The following is a 26,027-nucleotide window of genomic DNA, read 5'->3' as shown; positions in this document are numbered from 1 at the left end:
AAGGCCTGATGCAGCAGCAAAATAAACTCGGGGGAGAAACCCCCCAGACTGTGCACTTCAGCAGCCTGGGCCACAGCCCTAGATGCACCCTCAACCAGCGCTCGCAAGAGCGGGGGAGAAACATGCTGCGCATCCAAGATGGCATCCGGCGCGACACTCCGCGAAGGAGCCGCGCGGGAAGAACGGCGCTTAACTTTAGCCGCTTTTTTGCCGTCGCCCAAATCAAGGGCGGCCATGGCATTAACGTCTCCCAGCTCAAGGGCGGCCCAAGAAGAAGCCGTCCGAGCAGAGTGGCCGGCCAAGATGGCGGAGGCGAGCAGCGGGGGATGGGCGTTTATGGCGGGAAAAACCGCCGCACCGGAGGAAGACCCGGGACACTGACCGGCCTCCGAACTGACACCCAACAAGGGCGAATCAGACTTTAAGACCCCCGCATCCCCGCTAGAAGCGCACACGCGGTCCGGGGAGCGATTCTTCGCGCCCTCGCCCTCCGACGCCATAGGCCACGTGGAGATCGATCGGGGAACCCCCTGCCCGCTATAAAAAGGTAAAAATTACCTGCTTCTCGCTCCGAGCTGTAACGACCTGGTGTCCCAGTGAGTAGCTGCAATAAACGTTTAAATAAACGTCGAAATAAACGCCCTTAAGGACGTCCAAAAATTTTTTTTTTTTTTTTTTTTTTAACGGAGCCAGCGGGAGGGGGGAGAAAAGGAGGGACCTGGCGCCACCAGGTTTGCACTTGCTCAAGAAGAGCCCTCAACCCTTAGATTGTAAGCTCTTTGAGCAGGGACTGTCTTTCTTCTATGTTTGTGCAGCGCTGCGTATGCCTTGTAGCGCTATAGAAATGCTAAATAGTAGTACTCAACAAAACCTAAAAATTAGGCTTGGAGACCTAGCCAGAGCTGCTGCTGTGTGTGACCACCACCTGCTGAGATAGAGAACATACTGAGGAGTTTCCGGCAGCACATGACCACATATAGGGAGGCAAAAGGATTGCTCTCTATCTCCACCTGCTGGTAGATGGACACAACCCACCAGTCTATGGATTGATCAGCATGATGATATGGAAGTGAGCGCTTTCCTAAGGGCCGTGTGATCACGCTGCAAAATGTAAATTTGAAGCTACCGCAGCACATATAGCCATCAAGGAAATATTACCACATGATGATATAAACTAATTCTACCACTTAAGGAGATCAGTAATTAATTCCAAACTACCAGCAGCTGTTTAGTATTCCAAAGGAGGTCCTCAACATTACGACGATAAAGACACTGAGGGTCGGCAGTAAGAATAATACCTAGGTAACGAAAACTATCCACTGCCCATTTTAGGGAAAAGAAACTCACCCACTGATGACAAACTTTGGGAGAAGTTGGCAGTCCTTCCGATTTATGCATGTTAAGATGAAATCCCGAAAAGGACCCATATTCAGCAAAACTTTCCAGCAACACTGGTAAAGAATGGGTAGGGGACAATAAATGGACCAACAAATCATCTGCAAATGCTGATATCTTAAACTCATAGCTGCCCATCCAGACACCCGTGATCTTCAGATTCTCAAGGATCTCCCTAATCAACGGATCCAATGTTAACGCGAAGAGAAGTGGGGACAGCGAAGTGGGGACAGCGGACAGCCCTGTCTGATACCACTAAGTAATTCAAACGCCTCCGATATTATCCCATTAACCGAGACCCGAGCAGTGGGTGCTCTATACAAGGCCCTAATCGCTCGTTCAAAAAAGCCCTCAAATATCACTTGCGTGTAAAAGCGCAAATAAAAAATCCCAATTAACCCTATCAAAAGCTTTCTCAGTATCGAAGCTGATAAGCAATGTTGGAAACCTATTTTGATGAACACGCTCCAAAGAAGCTAAAATCGTGTGAATATTCTTAAGCGTTTCTTTTCCCCATATAAATCCCACTTGAGATTCTGCTATAATAGAAGGAAGCAAGTGGGCCAAACGGCTAGCTAAAATAGTAGCCAATAATTTTGCTTCATAGCTAATCAAGGAAATTGGCCTATAAGAATTTGGGTAGCTGGGATCCCTCCTTGGTTTGGGACACACAAGAATCTCCGCCATACGCAAGGAAGTAGGTAAGATCTGGTCTCCCACTACAGTATTTAACATGGCAACCAAAGGATGCTTTATCTCCGCCAATAATAACTTGTAGAATTCTGCCCAATAGCGGTCATTTTAAAAGGGCTATATACATTTGAGAGGTGCATAAACTGGTACTTAAACATTTATCTTGCATAAACATCTAAGTTCCCATTTTAGAAAGCAGGGATATGAACATCAAAAACCCAAGTGCAAATGGCAAGGTGGCGTAATTTGGGAGTGTTTTGTGCAGGACTAAGGTGTGTCTAGAAGATGGACATTTATTCCTCATTTTAGAAGGGTAATAAACTTTAATGTCCTAACAGATAAATGTCAGGATTTACAATTGCTCCCAAGCATGTTTGGGTTTTGGCAAACTGCTCTGATTGAGCAGCACTCCACTGGGCAAATTAAAGGAGGTTGCCCCCTTAATCCTCCAGTGGTTTTTGGCCCCTGAAAAGGCTGAACTGGCAAGGGATACAGGTCTCTGTGACAGCATCAAGAAAATACAAGTTTATATTTTTAAACTGGTTAGGATACATACACATTTATACCCTGGTTTCCGAAACATTCTACATTTGTTTTTCTAAAATGGATGTTTAAATATGATCTTACATAAACAATTATGCTCAACCATGTCTAGCTAGCGAGAAAGAGGCAATTTTGAGAAGTTCTTTATGTGGGTAAAATGTTTTGAACATTACCCTCATAATGATAAACCACTCCACCTTCAGACTCATTACTAAGTCATCACTACAAATAGAAACTTACTATTACTATTACAGCTAAGTCTACTTATTATAGTTATTGCTAGTTTACCTTGCAATATCTCTGGGATTAAAGTTGGGATCACTCCAGCTGTCTAAAATCTGCAGCAGTCTGCATTGTAGCTCTGAATGGTCTGCTACATAGGCCTCCACAAGATTCATCTTGTCTTGAAGAAGTAGAGGGGTACACATCTAGAGGTATTGATGGAATTCAATTAGGTCTGTTTTACTATTTTTCACTCAAAGAGTAATAAAAAAAATGAACTGAAAACTGAGGTTAATTCCAAATGCAAACTCTATTCATATTCTTGAGTACTAGTCTGGTCAATATTCTATCACTTTTGTATTTTTTCTATTTTCTTGGTACATCCCCAGTAAACTACTACTACTACTTAACATTTCTAAAGCGCTACTAGGGTTACGCAGCACTGTACAATTTAACATAGAGGGACGGTCCCTGCTCAAGGAGCTTACAATCTAAGAGACAAGTGAACGGACAGTCCGATAGGGGCGGTCAAATTGGGGTGGTCAGGATTTACTGAACGGTAAGAGTTAGGTGCCGAATGCAGCATTGAAGAGGTGGGTTTAAACTCTCCTGAACTTATTCACTGCTGGGAAATGGTCTCTCAGATGGACCTGTCCCCCATTCCTGTAATATGGACTCCTTGCCCTGTTGTCTTCAACCTCCACTCTCAAATATCTTATCTCATTGACTGGTTGTCATACTGCTCTTGCCTCCTACAAAACTATAACATTCAGTTTGGACTTGTAAAATTGCCATTCAATCCGTTCTAAATCTGCACTTCTTCATGATTATTGATTATGTTTTGCCTTACTGAAACCTGGTGGTGCCTGGGAGAGGAGACGTATCTTTAAGAATCCCTCCCCCATGGCTATCAGACTTTTTATTCTTTTTGAACATCAAATGGGGTGGAGGGATAGCCATTGGTCTCCCTTCCTCATTTTTGGTCCTTGAGCTTCCTGCTTCTGCCTTTTCCTGCCCTGAAGTAATGGGAATTCATGTTCTCTCTCCCCTATCTAACTACATCTCCCTCAGGGGAAGACTGACAGGTATCTGGGCCCCTGGGCAGTAAGAGGTTCCTCTACACCTTTCCAGAACCCCATGGTAACAGCCTATGCTCCATCTACTCAAAGAGTTTGAAGAGCAGAATGCCTTTGGCGGAAATATCTGACCCCAGAGGTTTGGCTGAAGTGTCAACAAGAATCTCGCAACATCAATTCCCAGTTGCATCCAGCTAAAAAGACGTGTTCAGTCTCAACTAGAACCTTCTATCAACTCTTTAAGACAACTGTTTGGAATAATTTCATACCTTACTACACCAACAAACAGGGATAAATCCCAGACCAGTATAACGGCAGACACCCTTGCTCAATATTTTATAACAAAGATTGAAAATCTCCAGTTATCTCTGCCATCTTCTTCCCTTCCAATGTCTCGTCCAACCTCTTCCCCTGTGAGATCTGCTCCCACTCCCATACTCACTCCTTCTGTAGTATCAACTTGCTTAAATAATTTCACACCTCCCAGTCTGACTGTTCCATCAAAAATACTTCCTCTATGAAGCCTGCAACTTGCTCTCTTGATCCTAATTTAATCTACTTGGCTAAAGGTCTTGAGTCATGGCTTTCAGCCACTGCCTTTAATTCTTATCAAAAACAGTTTTTCATCAAGTTTAGTACCGCTTTCTTGGAAGTCAGCTATCTTATGTCCTATTCTCAAGAAGCCTTCCTTTGACACCTTGGTACCTTCAAACTACCACCCAGTCTCTAATATTTGCATCCTCTCAAAGCTGGCAGAGAAGATTGTCCATTTGCAACTCCTATCATTTTCAGGGAATACACTGACTTTCCATCCATATCAGGCTGGTTTCCGTCAAAACCACAGCATTGAAACAGTTGTTACCTCACTCCTCAGTGAACATGCCTGCCTGGAGAAGGGCGATATAGCATTAAGAATCTCCCTCAAAGTGTCTGCAGCCTTCAATCTTGTTGATCACATTCTTCTTTTACAGCACCTACCAGCCATCGAGATTTCTGGGTTAGCTTTATAATGGATATCTTCTTTCTTAAAGGGGCACTCCTTTTCTGTCACTTCTCCTTCTGGAAATTCCTCTCCATGCCCCTTACTTTGTGGTATCCCCAAACGATCTATACTGTCTCATCTTCTTTTTAACATCTTTCTGATCCCCCTAGCTACCCTGATCCAGAGATTTAATATTAGCTTTTACTTTTATGCAGATGACATTCTTCTTCTCTTTCCTATCTCACCTTTACATGTTGACCTGAGCCCCTTACAGTCATGCTTACATGCTGTTGCTAATTGGTTATCAACCCATAGGTTAGTTCTCAATCCAGACAAGACCACAACTTGTAGGATTTCTGGTGCTTTACCCCAACTGACCCAGCCCCTTACTTTGTTTGGTGTGACTGTCCCCCCTCCTGTCACATCTTTTTGCTATCTCAGGGTTATGATTGATTCCAAACTCTCATTCCACCAGCAAATCTCTCAAGTTCTTAAACAAGGATTCTATACTCTATATAGACTTTGTACCATCTGTCCTTATTCGGATTTCTCTCAGACGCATGCTCTTGTCCATGCTTTTTAAATTTCTAAACTTAACTATTTTAACTCCATCTTTGCTAGTTGTTCAGCTGCCCAGACTAAACGTCTCCAAACCCTCCAAAATCCTACAGCCAGATTCCTCTGTTGAGCCAGTCAGAACAGCAATGTCACACCTGGCTTTTATTTCTATTCCGTATATTCTTCTTGTTTCTTTGCCTGGCCCATAAGGCCTATTTCTCAGGTTGCCCATCATATTTGGCCTCATCTACTGTCACTCACACCCCTTCCAGATCCTTGAGATCCCTAGACTCTAACTGCATGGTTTTTCCTTCCCATAGGGATGCCCACCTAGAATCCACAAGGCACACAGCTGTCTATTTCTTAACCCTGAAGTTATGGAATGATCTTCTATCTTTGCTTCGAGCAGAGATGTCTTTCAAGCAGTTTAAAACTCTGCTGAACACATATGACTCTATTAAAGCTTTTAGTGAGGTGGACTCAGGTGGATAGATAGGCCCATTGCCTCCAAGATCCCCTCTGCCTATATAACTTGTCCTTCCTCTCCTCACTGATGATAGTTTGAATGCCCTTTATGCCTGCCTCTGTCCTCAGGGCCGGTCTTAGGCAGAGGCAACCAAGGTGGCCGCATAGGGCCCCGCGCCTAAGGGGGCCCCGAGCAGCCCGCCTCAACTCTGCCTCCGCTCCGACCTCCACTCGCCTCGGACAACGACCGCATCATTCATGATGATCCCGCGGCTCAGCCGCTTCGCTCCCGCCACCACCAGCGCGGCGCCCACCCCCGGCTTGGGCCCGCTGAGCCCGCCGTCAGCTCCCGAGTCCCCGGACTCCGGCGACAGTAACTTTGCAGCGAGCCAGGCAGCGATGGCCCCGTGCCCGATGGCGACAGACAAGTTGCAGCGCGACGGCTCACCTCCAGGCTCCAGCTTTTCACTTCCCGCTCAATGTCCCGCCTTCTGATGAGGTATTTCCTGTTTCCGCGAGGGCGGGAGTCACTGAGTGGGAAAAGCTGGAGCCTGGTCTGAGGTGGTAAGCCATCGTCGCTGACTGTGGTGTGAGCGAGAGCGCGTGCAGACTCGGTGGAGCCGAGCGAGCAAAGCAACAGACAGGGCTGCCTACAACAGTTGTGCCAATCCATTAAGGCAGGCAGCAAGCCAGGTATGATGATAGCATTTTTTCTATAGGAAGAACCTTTTTGAATTAAGTACTGTCTGTCTCTGTGGTGGTGGTTTGAAATGTTTCAGCTGTATGTCCACCATTTTGTCAAAGGTTTTGCCTGCCTGGGACTCTTGCTTCCAGTGAGCAGAGCCACAGTAGTCCCCTTCTTCCCCTCTTCAGTCCCTGCCCACCTTTACCCATAGATATCCTTTTAATCATCTGTTACCTCCCTTCTTCAATGCATCTTAATTTTATTAATTCTTCCTTCTGAGCCTTACTCATCCTCCCCTAAGTGGTCCCATATGCCTCATCCTTCCCCAAGGTTCACCCCAAGTCTCACCTGTACTCCACTACACCTCAGTCACTCTCCACCCTCCCAGTATCATTCATTGTCTCACTAGTGCTGCCACACATCCCCATCTATCTTCCTCCCTTAGTGCTCTCCCACTCCAGATCCTGTTATCTTTTCCTAATATTTATGTCCAAGCCTTTCATCTCCCCAGTAGCCTGTATTACAGCCTTAGTCATCCTTGCTGCAGTGCTCCCCTAACTTCATTCATCCTTCCGCTCTCACTCATCCTGCCTCCCCAGTGTTTCCCCTATTGTTAGTCACTTAATTTCTCCACTGCTTCCCCAGGTATCTCCCTTCTACTCTCCACATCCAGTAACTTTCCTCTCTTCACCTCCCTCCAGCATCTCTCCCTATCCCTCTATGTCCAGTATCACCCATCTCTCTTTTCCTCTCCATGTCCACTGTTTCCCGGCATTTCTGTCCTATTCCTTTGCACCCCTGGTGGTCTAGTATCTTCTCTACGGTCCCTATTTCATCCCATGGCCTCAGCATGCCCCTCACACCATCTCCCCTCCAAATGGGGCCAGCCCTATCACTTAGGCGATTGCCTCGGACAGCAGCAGTACAATTACCATGGCTGCCTTCGCCTGTCTCTCAGGTTCCAGTACAATAATCTTATCGATGGGGTGGAGCTAGGGTGGGGCGGGGCTAGGGTGGGGCGGGGCTAGGGTGGGGCCCCACCAAATTGGTCTGCACAGGGCCCCGCACTTGCTAAGACCGGCCCTGTCTGTCCTATTTGAATATGGTGTTCCTTTCTGCTTTTCTGATTAGTATGTAAACTGCCTAGACCTATCCTCCAGAATAGGCAGTATAGCAAATGTGTAATAAACAATAAGTATAACATTGACATCATGATTAACTTAAAAGAAAGCCTCACCTTCTCCAGGTCTTGATCCAGCTGCAAGTTCAGTTTCATGCTTAGAATTAGTGCCTATATGATGTGGAAGAAAAATCACAGAATCAAGGAGAGGGAAAAGGGTGGAAGGGAAAATGTGGACACAAAATGAAATTTAAGGTAGTTGGGGATTGGGGGGAACTAAGAGAGAGGAGTGAATGCAGATGCGAACGGGCAGGAGGACATGACTGAATCTGGCCCTAAGGCATTATTTGCTAATAGGACACTAATCATATCTAGACAGGAAAGACACACAGTTGCCTACATTTTACCTATTTTATAAATACATTATCCCCCAATCCTATAAAAGTTGCCAAAAACTGCATGCAACGTGCCCAATTTGCGCATGCAATTTAATTGAATGAGATAATTAGCGCCAATAATTGGCACTAATTAGATTTCATTGGCATTTATGCACAATCTGAAAAAAGAGCACGGAAATGGAAGGGCTGTGGGCGTAATGGGGGCATTTCTAAAATTAACACACATTGTTAAAGAATAATAAGAATACACACCTAATATAGGTGCACACATTTGCACCATGTTTCAGTTAGTGAAAATTGCCGTGCCTAAGGTTAGGCATGATTCCTGGGCATAAGCTCCAAAGTCACTTACAAAATTTCCCCTAAGGGTATAATATGGCTCAGACCTGTATTTTAGGTGCCCACCAATATTAAGTTTAATTAATTTGATTAACTGCCCTTTCTGGACCCCTCCAAAAAGTAAAGTTCTGGCAACACCACTGTTTAGGTGTCTAAGTTTTAGAATGAAAATTCAAATGCATTTATTTAAAACAGCTTACAATACTGCCTCCCTCATAAATTGTTCCAGGTATTAAAAAAAAGTATTACAATAAAATACATAAAACAAACTCAAATACTGTGTGTGCAAACTCAAAACTATTGGGATTCAATTTAGTACTTCATTATTTAAATCTATTGCCATGGGTAAAGACAAACTTTAACCAAACTTTCAGAATTTAAGGACACTAGTTTCCTGTCAAAGCTCTTAAGGCAAGCTATTCCAGAGAGCACTTGAAATAAGTAAAAAGCTCAGCAACAGAGAGGTCTTAAACACTGAAGCCTAAATGCAAGTACCTAGCACTGGAAACCAGCATTCAGTACCTAATTTAGGGGGTCCTTTACAAAGGCGCTAAACGCTAGAGATGTCCATAAAAATATACGGGCATCTCTAGCATTTAGCACACGCTTATTTTTAGTGCTTGCTAAAAATGCTAGCGCACCTTTGTAAGGCCCACTTAATTTCCCTGTAGGTGACTAATTTTTTTTAAGTTACTCAACTACATCTTATGAATATCAGTCTTTAATTTGAAAATAGTGACAATTGCCTAAGTGTTCTGTAGCCTGCACTGTATAAAACAAGGAGAGAATTTTAATAAAGCCCACAGTGCCTGTAAGTGCATTTTCATACAGGGTTTCCCTTTGAAAACTAGGTTGACAGGGAAACAGCGGGCTCAGTTACACATGGGGGATCTGCATACACTTCTCTTCCCTACATACCTAACCCAGTACCTTTTCCAACACATTTAAAAATATCCACACTAAGAAATGTGTGGTTACTGTTACACATCAGTAAGGGGGGGGAGAGGATTAATTGATGCTTTTCCAGCAGGTAATAAACTGTTTGCTTGTGGGAAAATTCTTTGAAAACTGTTCTCTAACAGTTTCACTACCTACAGAATGAATATATTTGAGCCTTCCTCTTCTAATGTGTACTGTTGATCCTATACATTAGAAATACAGCCACATGGTTGAGAAAAGGCTTGTGAATGCCATCTTACCATGATATGCTTGTTTAACTGGAATTATTCTTTTCTTATTCAATTAAAAAAATGTATAAGTGAAACAATTCTGTGTTTCTTGAAACACAATAATTACAAAGTAGGAATAGTAAGATCAATTTAGAATTAGGGGTCCTTTTACTAAGGTACGCTGAAAAATGGGCTGCGATTAGAGAAGGCACATGTTTTGAGCACAAACAGATCCATTTTTCAGCACGCCTGTAAAAAAGGCCTTTTTAAAATTTTTGCCGAAAATAGACATGCAGCAAAATAAAAATTGGCTCGTGTCCATTTTGGGTCTGAGACCTTACCACCACCCATTGACTTAGCAGTAAGGTCTCACACAGTAACCGTGCGGCAATCATCTATGCACACAGAATGACGATTACCGCCCAGTTTCAGACGTGTGCGAAGTGGACGCACGTAAAAAACAAAATTACCACCTAGGCCACGCGGTAGCCGAGCAGTAACTCCAAATTTGACACGCATTGGGCGCGCGTAGGAGCAGACATGGCTTAGTAAAAGGGCAACTTAGTGTGTTAAATAGAAAGTAAAAATTTTGTTTCCTTAATAAAGTTAACTGGAGAATTAGAATCTGCTGTTCTGTGTAACAAGAAAGTCATACAAATTTACCCTGGTTGTGTTTGTGCATCCTGTCTTATAATGTGCATAAGTATTGCCATATTGGGAAAGACCAAAGGTCCATCAACCCCAGCATCCTGTTTCCAACAGTGGCCAATCCAGGTCACAAATACCTGGCAAGATCCCCAAAAAAGTATAAAACATTTTATGCTGCTTATCCCAGAAATATTTTCCCCAAGTCCAATTTAATAATGGTCTATGGACTTTTCCTTTAGGACGCCGACCAAACCTTTAAAAACCTTTAAAAAAACTCTGCTAACTGCCTTTACCACATTTTCTGGCAACGAATTCCAGAATTGAATTACACGTTGAGTGAAGAAAAATTTTCTCTGATTCGTTTAAAATTTACTACTTTGTAGCTTCATCACATGCCCCCTAGTCCTAGTTTTTTTGAAAAGCGTAAACAGATTGTGAGGATTCCAGGGTAATAGATGAGGAAGTTGCCAGGGAAAGGAGTACGAAAGGTAGATTTTTTTAGGGTGGGAGGGGGTTGGTGACCACTGGGGGAGTAAGGGGAGGTCATCCCTGATTCCCTCCGGTGGTCATCTGGTCAGTTTGGGCACCTTTTTGAGGTTTGGTCGTGAAAAAAAATGGACCAAGTAAAGTCGATCAAATGCTCATCAGGGACACCCTTCTTTTTTCCATTATCGGCCGAGAACGCCCATCTCTTAAGCATGCTCCAGTCCCGCCTTCACTACGCCTCCGACACGCCCCTGTGAACTTTGGTCATCCCCGCGACGGACTGCAGTTGAGGACGCCCCAAATTGGCTTTTGATTATGCTGATTTGGGCGACCCTGAGAGAAGGACGCCCGTCTCCCGATTTGTGTCGGAAGATGGGCTCCCTTCACTTTTGAAAATGCCCCTGAATGCCTCCCAAGTTCCATGAGACAACATGAACTACACGACCTTGTGACTTAGCCAATATCCCAAAGTGAATTTATAATTGACCAAAACTTGCATGTGTTCTGCCCCGGAGTGCCCAGCCTCCCCCCGGGACCAATCTCTCCCTCTGCATACGTTCCACGCACCTCGCAGCCTCAACACTCTCCAGTCAATCACCATATTCTATTACACTGCAACAAAGCCCTCTTCCTGCCAATCCCTTTTTGTGTACCCACTCCCGTTTTCCCTCCGTCCTCTCCCTTTCCCTGTACATATTCTCTAGACTCTCCATCTTGAACATAACATATAACATAATATAGTAGATGACGGCAGAAAAAGACCTGCACGGTCCATCCAGTCTGCCCAACAAGATAAACTCATATGTGCTACTTTTTGTACATACCTTACCTTGATTTGTATCTGTCATTTTCAGGGCACAGACCGTAGAAGTCTGCCCAAGAGGGATATAGAGACCACGGTTACATGCATGAGGCCCCGCGCTCCATATGTTACAAAACACTCTGTCCATAACACTCAAAAACAATCAGTTAAGCTTGCAGTAACAAATAATATTGCTTAATAGGTAACATTACCACTGCCGTATATGGTTAATAAGCCAGTCCTTAGGAGTCCTCTTTCTGATCTTTCACTACTTCTGCAGCCAAGTGTTTTGCCTCCTCAGGTTTATCAAAAGATTTTCATTGTCCATAAACCTGCACCTTCAAAAGTGCAGGGTAGAGCAGCATGAAATCGAACCTTCTATTCGCGAAGTCGATGGCAAACTGGCCCAAATTGTTTTTGGCGTTCCTGTAATGCAACGGAGTAATCCTGAAAAATGCAAATTTTATGCCCATCGTACTCCAAGTTCTCTTGCTTCAGGTGATATCCGCGTAGTATCTCAACTTTATGTGTCTAGTTATGTACCTTCACTATAACTGTGCGTGGTGTCTGTCGGCTATCTTGGAATCTGCCCAAGCGGTGCGCTCGCTCCAAACACAAAGGCCCCGCATGATCCGAGAAAGCAAACATTGTAGACAACCATTTCTCTAGAACTGAAGACAGGACCTTCTCCCCCAAAGATTCTAGTAAGCCCACAATTCTCAAATTGGCTCTTTGGGAGCGATTTTCCAAATCATCCACCTTAGCAGAGAGATCACACACTAGTGTTTGAAGCTTATTTATAGTATCCCTGGCGGGAGGGAGATCATCTTCCAAGGTTGAGACCTGTCTTTCCAACTCCCCTGTTCGTGTGCTAGATTCTGCTAGCAACATTTCAAAGGCAGAGAATTGAGCTGACAGTCGCTCCAACTTGGGTTCCAACGCTTTTTACACCCCCAGCGTCAGCTGTAAAAGTTGCTCTGGTGAAAAGTTACTGCTATTCTGTGATGGCTTCGCCTCCATCTTGCTCTCCGCTGCGCGGGTTTTTTCTCTTTTCTCATTCCTTTAGCCATCATACCGCAAAATGGTGATTCCAAGTACCTGTCTATCTGCTGGGCTTAATACCAAATACAAAATCACTTGGAGTGATTGTTAATAGTGCTGTAAAATAAAGGGGAAGCGCGGGAGCCTCAGAGAGCAAGAAAATACGTCCTGCTCTCTCAGTGCATCACGTGGTCTTCCATCCCTGGAACCTTTTTATGTTTCAATCATTTTTATTCAACTGTAGCACCAAAACATATACAACATAAATCAAAACATCACCTACAGGTTGAATTTTCAATTGCTTCCCTTCTCTTCCTACCCATCCCTGCCCCTTCTGCACCCCCCTCCCTTGTTACCATCCCATTTCCCCTACCTCCCCGTCCCTCCCTCCCCATTAACATGCTGTTTATTCAACGTTCACCACAGGGAGATGACATTACTATCAATTAAGAATTCAACTATGTGCCACTGGTTGCAAAGTGTCCCAGAATTTTTCCCAAGTTTGTTGGAATTTTTCTCCTTCTTTGGCAGAGATGTATTTGATTCCACAACGTTCCAACTTCAACAGTGCTATCATGTTAGTACACCAAATATGAACAGTTGGAGCCCAAGTCTCTCGCAATCACAACAAGATAACTTTTTTCCCCATTAGGATCACTTTCTTAAGAAAACAACTGAACTGCGATGGTACTTGTTGAACAGGATCAGAGGATTCAACATAACTCGACATCGCCATAAGTCATGAATCACTTTCAGTAAACGAGACCAAAAACGAGCAACACGGTGGCAGAACCAAAATATATGGCCCAGTGATGCTTCTGACATATTACATTTTGGGCATGTCCCTGAAGAGCTGATTGTTGCCCGATAGGCACGACCTGGGGATATGTGGAGTCTCAGCGTGAATTTATATTGTAGTTCCCAGTAGCACGTAAAAAATGAGACCCGTTGTATGCTCAGCACATATTTTTGAACCAAATCTGCTGTTATGTGCACGTTTAAGTCAATGGTCCAGTTTTGTGTTAGCCTCTTATAATCCAAATCCTCTGTGGAATCTCGCAAATACAGATGATGATACTTAAATGATACCCTGTCCTGGGATACCAAGGCCAGTGCTGTGCTCAGAATGTCCTGTACATCTTCACTTAAATTACTCCATCCCAGAGACATAACGTAATGATATAATTGCATGTATGCAAAATTATCTGTCCACTGTAACTGAAATTCTCGCTGCAGTTCCCCCCAGGGCATAGGCGGTCGGTGGCCCAACTGTTTGGGGAGGCTAAAGGGGGCGGGGTTAGGGGTGGGGCTTACATCCATAATTGTCTGACAACATAGAAAAAAAATAAGTAAAAAATAAGTCACAATACCTTTTATTAAATTTAGATATTAAATATGTATCATATGTCAAAGAATAAAATGGTTGCTCAAAGCATGTACTAACCACAATTGCTCAACTGCAAAACACTATGCACAAATTTGTGCAAAAACACACTCATAAACCTTACTGTACCATAACACTGGGCAGACCCTAATAAACCAATATACCACCCATATGGAAAATGCAGACCGTCAACAATATGAAAAGGGATCATAATATCACAATTCTCATGTAGAGCCACAAAACACCCTTTTAGGGTGGAAAGTGTTCACAATGAGCTCCTTTTATGTAGATCCTTCAAGAGGTAGTGTGTCATGATTTAGGCTCTAAAACCCTTTCTGATGATTTGGTGCCACTTCAATAAGGCCAATACACAATCTCTCCACTGCAAAACACTATACACAAACTTGTGCAAACACACACTCATAACCTTACCAAACCATAACAGTACTAATTCCAAGGACAGGACAAGCTACAACCTTATGCATGGAAAGGCAGCACTGTAATTACACCGGGCTCTAAAACACCAGTGCACCACCTAGTGAAACAAAAAAACACCAAAAAGGGCTGAAAATACTACACGCTAGCAGAATACTGCACCTTGATCACATGAAAAACACATGACACAACAGATATGAAGGCAAAATACTGAACTGGAAAGTTACCTCAAGAAGTCAGACTCAGCATGCAGCAATACTAGAAAAATTGAAACTTACATGCAAAACATCACAGGTGCACATTTCCAAAAGCTGACATATTCCAGTTAATAAATTCTGAATAAAATACTTTTTTCTACTTTTGTTGTCTGATCATTTAGTTTTTCTATTCGCTTTGGTCCCAGTGTCTTCTATTTTATGCAGGGTCTTCTTTCTATTTGATATTTTTTCTCTCACCATGTCCACCATCCTCCTGTGTCCTTATGCGTCCTGTCTACCATCTGTAGCCCTGTCCCTATCCTTCAGTATCCCGATCCAGCTCTTTAATTCAACAGTTTCCCCTCCATCCATATCCAGCATTTCTCCTCACTTCCCTCCATCCATGTGCATATACTTTCCTTCCCTCCATCCATGTCCAGCACCTTCCTTCTTTCTCTCCTACCCTTCCATCCAGTATCATCCATCTTTCTCTCTCCATCCTTCCACCCATTACCCTCTCCCAATCCTTCCATCCATTGTCTCCCTCTGTCTCCCCTTCCTTCTAGACAGTTCTCTCTCTTGACCCTTTTCCATTCAGCATGTCCTCTCTCACCCCATCCTTCCAGTGTCTTTCCTCTGTCCCTCCCTACCAGCGTCTTCCCTCATTCTGACCTCTCCTTCCAGCATTTTCCTCTTTCTCCCTCCTTTCATCCAGCCAGCATTTCTCAGTCTGACAGCTAGGGTCTCCCCCAGTTTCTCACCAGCAGCTTCTCTCTCCTGCCCATGTCCCCTCTTTCTCTCCCCATCTTTTTCTGGCTCTCCACTGCTTTTTTTTCCATGTCCCTGGCTGTCCCCTGCTCTTTTCCATGACCCCTCTTTCTCTCCCCATCTCTTTCTGGCTCTCCCCTGCTTTTTTCCATGTCCCTGGCTCTCCCCTGCTCTTTTCCATGACCCCTCTTTCTCTCCCCATCTCTTTCTGGCTCTCCCCTGCTTTTTTCCATGTCCCTGGCTCTCCCCTGCTCTCCCTCTCTCTCCTCCTACCGCTTCCAGCCATTAGCCACGTTCTCTCCTCTCCCTCCGGCCCGGGCCTCTTAACAGCAGAGCTGACAGAAGACGAAAAGGAAACGCGGGGCCGCAGCAGCCTTCAGACATGCGCTGTCGGCTCTGCTGGTCCTCTGACCCCGGAACGGGAAATTGACGTCACGGGGCAGAGACCGGCAGAGCCGACAGCGCATGTCTGAAGGCTGCTGCGGCCCCGCTCTTCCTATTTTCTTATGTTATGCTGGCTGTGGGTGGAGAGTAGCGACGGCAGGTCTCGTTCCTGGCTGCCGCTGCGCTACTCAACAGAAGATTTCGTCGAGTCTTGTCTCGGGCTGCATTTAGAGGTAGGCGTGGCCGCGGGGAAGTTCACAGCTGGGCTGGGGAGGCTTAGCCTCCCCAAGCCTCTTATACGGGGCGCCTATGCCCCAGGGCTTCAACTTGCCCTCATCTCCTGGAACCTTTTTAAAAAATCGAAGTTACATTGGACACCCTCCAATCTTCCGGTACCACACTCTATTTTAAGGATAAATTACATATTACTAACAATAGTGCTACAAGTTCATTTTTCAGTTCTATCAATACTCTGGGATAAATACTATCCGGTCCAGGAGATTTGCTACTTTTCAATTTGTCAAATTGCCCCATTACATCCTCTAGGTCTATAGAGATTTCATTCATGGTTTTTTTTTTGTTACATTTGTACCCCGTGCTTTCCCACTTATGGCAGGCTCAATGCGGCTTACATGGGGCAATGGAGGGTTAAGTGACTTGCCTAGAGTCACAAGGAGCTGCCTGTGCCGGGAATCAAACTCAGTTCCTGAGTTCCCCAGGACCAAAGTCCACCACCCTAACCACTAGGCCACTCCTCCAGCTTTGAACTCGTCAGCTTTGAACACCATTTCTGGCACCGGTATCTCTCCCAAATCTTCCTCAGTGAAGATCGAAGCAAAGAATTCATTTAATCTCTCCACTATGGCTTTGTCTTCCCTGATCACCCCTTTTACCCCTCGGTCATCTAGCAACTGATTCTTTTGCTGGCTTCCTGCTTTTAATATACCTAAAAAAAATTACTACTATGTGTTTTTGCCTCCAACGCAATCTTTTTTTCAAAGCCCCTCTTTGCCTTCCTTATCAGCGCTTTGCATTTGACTTGACATTATTTATGCTGTTTCTTATCATTTTCAGTCGGTTCCTTCTTCCATTTTCTGAAGGATTTTCTTTTAGCTATAATAGCTTCCTTTACCTCACTTTTTAACCATGCCGGCTGTCGTTTGGTCTTCCAGCCTCCTTTTTTAATACATGGAATATATTTGGCCTGGGCTTCCAGGATGGTGTTTTTGAACAGCATCCACAACTGATGTAAATTTTTGACCCTCGAAGCCGCTCCTCTTAAGTTTTTTTTTTCACCATACTTCCCATTTTATCATAGTCTCCTTTTTTCAAAGTTAAACACTAACGTATTGGATTTCCTATGTATACTTACTTCAAAGTTAATATCAAATTTGATCATATTATGATCACTGTTATCAAGTGGCCACAGCACTATTACCTCCCGCACCAGATCATGTGCTCCACTAAGGACTAGGTCTACAATTTTTGCTTTTCTCGTCGGCTCCTGTACCAGCTGCTCCATAAATCTGTCCTTGATTTCGTCAAGGAATTTTACCTCCCTAGCATGCTCTGATGTTACATTCACCCAGTCATTATCGGGGTAATTGAAATCACCCATTATTATTGTGTTGCCCGGTTTGTTTGCTTCCATAATTTCCTTTAATATTTCTACATTCCTCTGTTCATCCCGGCCAGGTGGATGGTAGTACAATCCTATCACTATCCTTTTCCCCTTTACACATGGAATTTCAATCCATAGGGATTCCATGATGTGTTTTGTTTCCTGCAGAATTTTCAATCTATTTGATTCAAGGCTCTCCTTAACATACTATCCTGCTTATTTTCGAAGGAGATCACTGGCCATCTTCAGACACAAATCGGGAGATGGCCGGCAATCTCATGAACTACTACTACTTAACGGTTACGCAGCCCGGCCAGATCAGTGTAATTGAAAGCCGATTTTGGCCAGCACCAACTGCTTTCCGTTGCGGAGCCGGCCAAACTTCAAAGGGGCGTGTTGGTAGGGTAGCGAAGGCAGGATGGAGGCGTGGTCAGGAGATGGCCGGCTTTGCCCAATAATGGAAAAAAGAAAGCTGGCCCTGACGAGCATTTCGCCGGTTTCACTTGGTGCCTTTTTATTCAGGACCAAGCTTCAAAAAGGTGCCCCAACTGACCAAATGACCACCGGAGGGAATTGGGGATCACCTCCCCTTACTCCCCCAGTGGACACCAACCCCCTCCTCCCAAAAAAAACTAAAAACATTTTTTCCAGCCTCTATGCCAGCCTGAAATGTCATACCCAGCTCCCTGGCAGCAGTATGCAGGTCCCTGGAGCAGTTTTTTGTGGGTGCAGTGCACTTCAGGCAGGTGGACCCAGGCCCATCCTCCCCCTACCTGTTACACTTGTGGTGGTAAATGGGAGCCCTCCAACCCCCCCCCCCCCAAAACCCACTGTACCCACATGTAGGTGCCCCCTACACCCATAAGGGCTATGGTAATGGTGTAGAGTTGTGGGGAGTGGGTTTTGGGGGGCTCAGAACACAAGGTAAGGGAGGTATGCACCTGGGAGCAATTTTTGAAGTCCAATGCAGTGGCCCCTAGGGTGCCCAGTTGGTGTCCTGGCATGTCGGGGGGACCAGTGCACTACAAATGCTGGCCCCTCCCACGACCAAATGCCTTTGATTTGGCCGGGTTTGAGATGGCCGGCATCAGTTTCCATTATCCGCGAAAACCGATGCTGGCCATCTCAAATCCGGCCATCTCTGACATTTGGCCGGCCCCAACCGTATTATCGAAATGAAAGATGGCCGGCCATCTTTTTCGATAATACGGTTCGGGACTGCTCTTTGAGGCGCCGACCAAATAGAAGGCCGCCCATAGAGATGGCCGCCGCCGTTTGATTATGCCCCTCCACGCTACCCCTCCCACCAATTCGATCAACCTATCAGTACGATATAATTTGTACCCCGGTATGTCAGTGTCCCACTGGTTAGCCTCCTTCCACCAGGTCTCAGAGATATCTACTGTATCTAGTTTTTCATTTAGTGCAATATATTCTAACTCTCCCATCTTATTTCTTAGGCTCCTAGCATTCGCATGTAGACATTTCAAACTATGTTTGTTGTTCCTATTTACGTCATGCTCAGTACTTGACAGTATTAATTTGCAATCTTTTGTCTGATTTTTATTTTTTTTAATGACACCTGATCTACTATGGTCTCTTTTGCAACCTCACTATCAGGATACCCTATCTTCCCTGTTTTGGTGATATCTTTGAAAGATACTTTATCCTGAACCATGCACTTTTGAGCAAATGTCGGCCTTCCCCCAGTCTTTAGTTTAAAAGCTGCTCTATCTCCTTTTTAAATGCCGATGCCAGCAGCCTGGTCCCATCCTGGTTAAGGTGGAGCTCATCCTTTCGGAATAGGCCCCCCTTTCCCCAGAATGTTGCCCAGTTCCTAACAAATCTAAAACCCTCCTCCCTGCACCATTGTCTCATCCATGCATTGAGACTCCGGAGCTCTACCTGTCTTATGGGCCCTGCGCGTAGAACAGGTAGCACTTCAGAAAATGCTACCCTAGAGGTTCTGGATTTGAGCTTTCTACCTAAGAGCCTAAATTTGGCTTCCAGAACCTCTATCACATTTTCCTATGTCACTGGTACCCACATGTACCAAGACAGCCAGCTCCTCCTTAGCACTATCTAAAATCCTAACTAGGGGACGTGTGAGGTCTACCACCTTCGCACCAGGCAGGCAAGGTCCAAAAGGTTTTGAGTTTGGTCTCCCCTATAAAGTATATTGAGAACTAACCACACCAGGATGAAAGGAAACATTGGAGGACCTATGAAACACAGCACTTGATATTAATCTGTCGGTACAGGGCTACAAGATCATTTATAAACATTTGGAACTCCATCTATTCCAAATGGAAAAAGTTGAAAACTACAGCACCTTTAACCAGCAGCTATATCACTGCTATATCACCTGTGACAAGGCAGTGCTCATGTGTCTGCTCGAGTTCAGAAATTTGCCACTATGCCACCCTCTGGCTGTGGAAATCCAGACTACCCCAGCTCCAAAAAATGCCGTCCCTTGGCTCAGGGCTTTCCAAATGAAGGACACAGTTAAGATGCTCCAAAAGGCTTTAACCCTTTAGTGCCCAATGTTCCCATCAATCTGTTCCCATATGGCTTATTACGGGAACATTGGACATTAAAGGGTTAACTTTAATTACTTCCAAATTTAAATAACAAAATAAGCTTTTCTTCAGCTTATCCTAAATAAAGGATACAAGCTTAATCTCACATACTTGCAATTCACCAATTTCCCCACCTACTCTAATGGTTCATAAGGATAACCCCCTCTTCAGCTTTCCTTGTAGCCCCTCACTCTTTAACCAAACACTTCAGAATACTGTGTCAAACTGGCAAGTTAAAGAGTGATAAATCACCTGGACCTGATGGTTTAAATCCCAGGATATTGAAAGAATTCAAACGTGAAATTGCTGATCTGCTGCCAGTGATCTGTAACCTGTCGTTAAAATAGTCTGTAGTACCTGAAGACTGGAAGGTGGCCAATGTGATGCCAATTTTTAAAAGGGGTTCCAGGGGTAATCTGGGAATTACAGACTGGTAAGCCTGACTTCAGTACAGAACACGTAGACAAACATGGTTTAATGAGACAGAGTCAGCATGGATTCAGCCTCACCATAAGTACATAAGTATTGCCATACTGGGACAGACCAAAGGTCCATCAAGCCCAGTATGCTGCTTCCAACAGTGGCCAATCCAGGTCACAAATACCTGGCAAGATCCCAAAAAACCTCAATACATTTTATGCTGCTTATCCCAGAAATAAGCAGTAGATTTTCTCAAGTCAATTTAATAATGGTATATCGACTTTTCCTTTAGGAAGCCGTCCAGACCCTTTTTAAACCCTGCTAAGATAAAAGATAAACTCATTTCTAACAACATTCTTTCGCTTATTCTGCCTGTGGCAGTTAACCAACGAGATTTCAAATTTACCGCCCCTTTTTCACGCGCCAATTGGCTTCCATATTCCTTGCGTGCACTTATGCGGAATCTTTCCTGCAGAGGAGGGTCTTAAACCATGCATATAAGCGAATCTTGCACTTATCAGTGGTGCGCTAAACCGAAGTTTGTCCCCATAGAAACTGATGGCGCCAAAAACGGGACCGAAGTACGGCATGCAGTTAAACAGAGCATGCGCTTATCCAACGTGCACTTAAATGTAGTGCACTGTACTGAATTCACATTTATGAGTGTGTTAGCTGTCACAGTGCAAGCTTCTGAGAGCAAAGATGAGAAACTGACTCCATCATAAGGAACACACAAATAAATCCTAGTTCTTCAACTGCAGTTTCACAGATTTTCATATTAAGTAGCTCTCAAAGGCTTTGAAACAGAACATGTTCCTGAAACCACATGGTCCTTCTATCAGATATTATGAAAAAATATGTCGAAGTGCAAGAGCAGAACAATGTGTTTCTGGGGAAATTACGCTTTAAAACTTGAAGTTTCTGCCACAGCTTATTTTTTTTGTGTCCAAGTATCTTTATTAACTTTGAAAAGTACAAACAAAAATGTTTACAACAAAATACTCAAATAAAGAATTCAATGAGACCAAGCAGAACAAAGAAAAACAATTTGTCAGGTGAATTGCTGGATGTGAAAATAAAGGAAGTCATCACCTTTCAAGTACAATGTCTAGAAAATATCAGAAACATATATCAAAGCTGTTAAGTATTTAAGTATTGGACATATAGGAGTCCAAACTAGACCATACTTTAAGTGCCAATGGAGAAAGATCTTTCTTATCTATTACTGAGATTTCAAATTGATGAAGTTGCAATACAGATTGCCACCAGAAATGAATATTTAGAAGAGAGTTATCTTTCCAATTGGATAGTACGGATTTTACAGCAACTGCTAATAAAATGTTGAGCAATTTAGAGTCATGTTTATCCAGAGAGGTGTCCAATGCCAGAGAACCAAAAACAATCATTTTCCAGGAGACTGGTTGTTGAATATGTAGAATTTTGGAAATAATGTTCCATGTCTTTCCCCAAAAGGCATGAGTGAGACTACATTCAAAAGTTCCAGGATATATCTTACATGACCAACAGAGATTTTGAGGTAGTAGACCTGCAACTGCTAGTTTTTGAGGCGTCCAGATGGCTTTGTGATGCAAAAAGAAGAGTGACTGGATCATGTTAGCTGAGGTTACTGGTCGTCCAAGAAATTTCCAGAAGTCTTTCCATTGTTCTGATGTTAGTTTGTGTTCCAGATCTAGTTCCAATGAATGCATGAGGCCAGATTTTGAAGATAATTCTTTTGATCTCAAAAATTTGTATATATTAGAGACCATATGACCAGTACTAAGTAGTTTCTCAACAAAGGAAATTATAGTCGGTTGTAGTGAAGAAAGTGTCTTAAAATTTTCATTTCTGGTAAGGCAATGTTGCAATTGCAACCATCGAAAAAACTGATTAAAGGGCAATAGATATTTACTCTGCAATAAAGAAAAGGAATGCAGTGTTCCATTGGATAATAATTGATCTATATAATATATGCCTTTGTTATACCAAGTTAACCAGAATATATATGATTTGTTGATTTTAATAATGGGATTACCCCAAATTATGGAGTGTAATGAGTTCTCACTAGGGGTTTCCATATATTTATCTAGTTCAATCAAGCATTTATGAGATGAAACAATAACAGAATTATCTTATAAGTGTTTTGGTATATAAAAAGGAATATGTTGTGGATGTAAGTATTGAGACCATAGTTCTTTTTCAATTTTCAACCCTATAGGTTCATAACTGGAATGTTTAGCAATCCAATAACATGCTTGTTGTGCTATGAACACTTTGTGATTTGTCCAAAATCTGGAAAAGCATAGGATTTTTTAATGTTTTCAAAGCAATTTCTGGGACTTTGGAAGCCCACAAAAATTGTTTATCTATTTGTTGATAAACAGTGCGGGGGAAAAAAAACTGGAATCATACTTAAAATAAAGTTGATTTTTGGCATTACTACCATTTTTATAGACTCCAATCTTCCCCACCAGGAAAGGTGCAATGGGCTCCATGAAAGAAGTAATTCTTTGATTATTGCAAGAATTTTCTTTGAATTAGATGTCATAGTGGATTCAAGATCTGGTAAGAGATCCAATCCAAGGTAACGAAAGCCACTAGATTATTATTTGTTACATTTGTATCCCACATTTTCACCTTTTCACAGGCTCAATGTGGCTTACATATTACCGTTACCGGTGTTAGCCGATTTCGGTCTGAACAAATACATGGTTTGAATGAATACAAAGTGATATTATGGTAGAATGAGGTACATGTACAGTATGTACAACTGGGGGATTGTAGAGAGGGAGAGGGGAGGAAGAGTCAGGTAATGTCCATTATGGTCTTTGGTTACATTGTGTCGCAAGTGTCCAGGTATTTTATGTTGGGTTGGTGGGGTATGCTCTTCCAAACAGTTCTGTCTTTAGTGCTTTCCAGAAATTTAGGTGGTCGAGCATAGTTTTTACTGCTTTTGGCAGTGCGTTCCACAGTTGTGCGCTTAAGTAGGAAAAGCTGGATGAATAGGTGGATTTGTATTTGAGTCCTTTGTTGCTTGGGTAGTGGAGATTTAGGTATGATCGTGCAGATTTTGTAGTGTTTCTGGTTGGCAGGTCGATGAGGTCTGTCATGTATCCTGGTGCCTCGCCGTAAATAATTTTATGAACAGTTGTGCAGATTTTGAAAGTGTGATGCGTGACCAAACAAAATCAAAATGTGAGCTAATGGTTGGAGTGGCATGTACATTATGGGATATTAACTCAGTTTTTTGTTTATTGATCTTGTAGCCTGAAAAATAAGAGTAAGTTTCTACCAGTTGTAAAAAAATTTCTATAGATTGTATAGGATTTGTGAAGAATAGTAAATCATCATCTGCATAGGCCGCTGCTTTGAGTTCTTCATTTTTAAAGGAGATGCCATGTATAGTAGAATTATGAGGGATGGAAATAAGTAGGGGTTCCAGAGCTAAATTAAATAGAAGAGGCGACAGTGGGCAGCCTTGTCTGGTGCCTCTCTTCAAACTTATTTGCTTTGATAGTATATTATTTGCAATAATGCATGCAGAGGGATTAGTGTATAGTATTTTAATTTTATTGATGAAAGAATCTGGTGCTTCAAATTTTTTGAAGGACAGAGAATAAGAAGTTCCATTCTACTCTATCGAATGCTTTTTCAGCATCAATAACCATTGCTATAACAGGTTGATCTAGAGATTTAGCAAGCAAGGAAATCTGGTGAAACAAGTGGGCATCGTCGGTGATTAATCTCCCTGGCATAAACCCAACTTGATTGGGATAAATAACAGAACCAATAATTAAACACAGACAGATAGGAGTTTTGCAAATATTTTGTAATCTACATTTAGTAGAGATATTGGCTGATAATTGGAGACCTGCGTAGGATCCTTATTAGGTTTTGGTATAATAGTGATAACTGCCTCAGAGAATCTGGGGCCGGACGGAATCCACCCCAGAATATTGAGGGAGCTCAGAGAGGTCCTGGCGGGTCCTCTTAAAGATTTGTTTAATAAATCCTTGGAGATGGGAGAGGTTCCGAGGGATTGGAGAACGGCGGAGGTGGTCCCTCTTCACAAAAGTGGGGATAGGGAAGAAGCTGGAAACTACAGGCCGGTAAGCCTCACTTCGGTTATTGGAAAAGTAATGGAAGCCATGCTGAAGGAAAGGATAGTGAATTTCCTGGAAGCCAATAAGTTGCAAGATCCGAGACAACATGGTTTCACCAAAGGGAAATCGTGCCAAACGAATCTCATTGAATTCTTTGACTGGGTGACGGGAGAATTAAATCAAGGACGTGCTATGGACGTCATCTACTTAGATTTCAGCAAGGCTTTCGACACGGTTCCCCACAGGAAGCTCTTAAATAAACTAGACGGCCTGAAGATAGGACCCAAAGTGGTGAACTGGATTAGGAACTGGTTGACGGACAGACGCCAGAGGGTGGTGGTAAATGGAGTTCGCTCGGAGGAGGGAAAGGTGAGTAGTGGAGTGCCTCAGGGATCGGTGCTGGGGCCCATTCTGTTCAATATATTTGTGAGTGACATTTCCGAAGGGTTACAAGGTAAAGTTTGCCTTTTTGCGGATGACACCAAGATTTCCAACAGAGTGGACACCCCGGAGGGTGTGGAAAACATGAAAAAAGATCTGAAGAAGCTAGAAGAATGGTCTAACGTTTGGCAATTAAAATTCAATGCGAAGAAATGCAAAGTGATGCACTTAGGGAGTAGAAATCCAAGGGAGACGTATGTGTTAGGCGGGGAGAGTCTGATAGGCACGGACGGGGAGAGGGATCTTGGGGTGATAGTATCTGAGGACCTGAAGGCGACGAAACAGTGCGACAAGGCGGTGGCAGTAGCTAGAAGATTGCTAGGCTGTATAGAGAGAGGAGTGACTAGCAGAAGAAAGGAGGTTTTAATGCCCCTGTATAAGACGTTGGTGAGGCCCCACCTGGAGTATTGTGTTCAGTTTTGGAGGCCGTATCTTGCGAAGGATGTTAAAAAAATGGAAGCGGTGCAAAGAAAAGCTACGAGGATGGTATGGGATTTACGTTCCAAGACGTATGAAGAGAGGCTTGCTGACCTGAACATGTACACCCTGGAGGAAAGGAGGAACAGGGGTGTTATGATACAGACGTTCAAATATTTGAAAGGTATTAATCCGCAAACGAATCTTTTCCGGAGATGGGAAGGCGGTAGAACGAGAGGACATGAAATGAGATTGAAGGGGGGCAGACTCAGGAAAGATATCAGGAAGTATTTTTTCACGGAGAGGGTGGTGGACGCTTGGAATGCCCTCCCGCTGGAGGTGGTGGAGATGAAAACGGTAACGGAGTTCAAACATGCGTGGGATATGCATAGAGGAATCCTGTGCAGAAGGAATGGATCCTCAGAAGCTTAGCTGAAATTGGGTGGTGGAGCAGTTGGGGGGAAGAGGGGGTGGTGGTTGGGAGGCGAGGATAGGGGAGGGCAGACTTATACGGTCTGTACCAGAGCCGGTGATGGGAGGTGGGAAATACTGCTGGGCAGACTTATATGGTCTGTGCCCTGAAAAGGACAGGTACAAATTCAAGGTAAGGTATACACATATGAGTTTGTCTTGGGCAGACTGGATGGACCATGCAG

At 43.7% G+C, this 26,027-nt stretch overlaps 1 protein-coding gene across 1 annotated transcript in view; it reads right to left on the bottom strand.

Annotated features, from left to right (window-relative positions):
• EXD3 (exonuclease 3'-5' domain containing 3) overlaps window positions 1–26,027 on the bottom strand; it is a 719,658-nt gene that overhangs the window by 360,871 nt on the left and 332,760 nt on the right. Inside the window, exons 7-8 of the mRNA XM_030206809.1 lie at window positions 7,857–7,910; window positions 2,920–3,059 (exon numbers count right to left, since the gene is read on the bottom strand). Of these exons, the coding sequence (XP_030062669.1) occupies window positions 2,920–3,059; window positions 7,857–7,910 (194 nt within the window). The remainder of the gene's footprint in view (window positions 1–2,919; window positions 3,060–7,856; window positions 7,911–26,027) is intronic.

Source organism: Microcaecilia unicolor, chromosome 6 (assembly GCF_901765095.1).
Source record: "Microcaecilia unicolor chromosome 6, aMicUni1.1, whole genome shotgun sequence".
Classification (NCBI taxonomy): Eukaryota; Metazoa; Chordata; class Amphibia; order Gymnophiona; family Siphonopidae; genus Microcaecilia; species Microcaecilia unicolor.
This window is presented reverse-complemented; position numbering and strand designations above follow the sequence as displayed.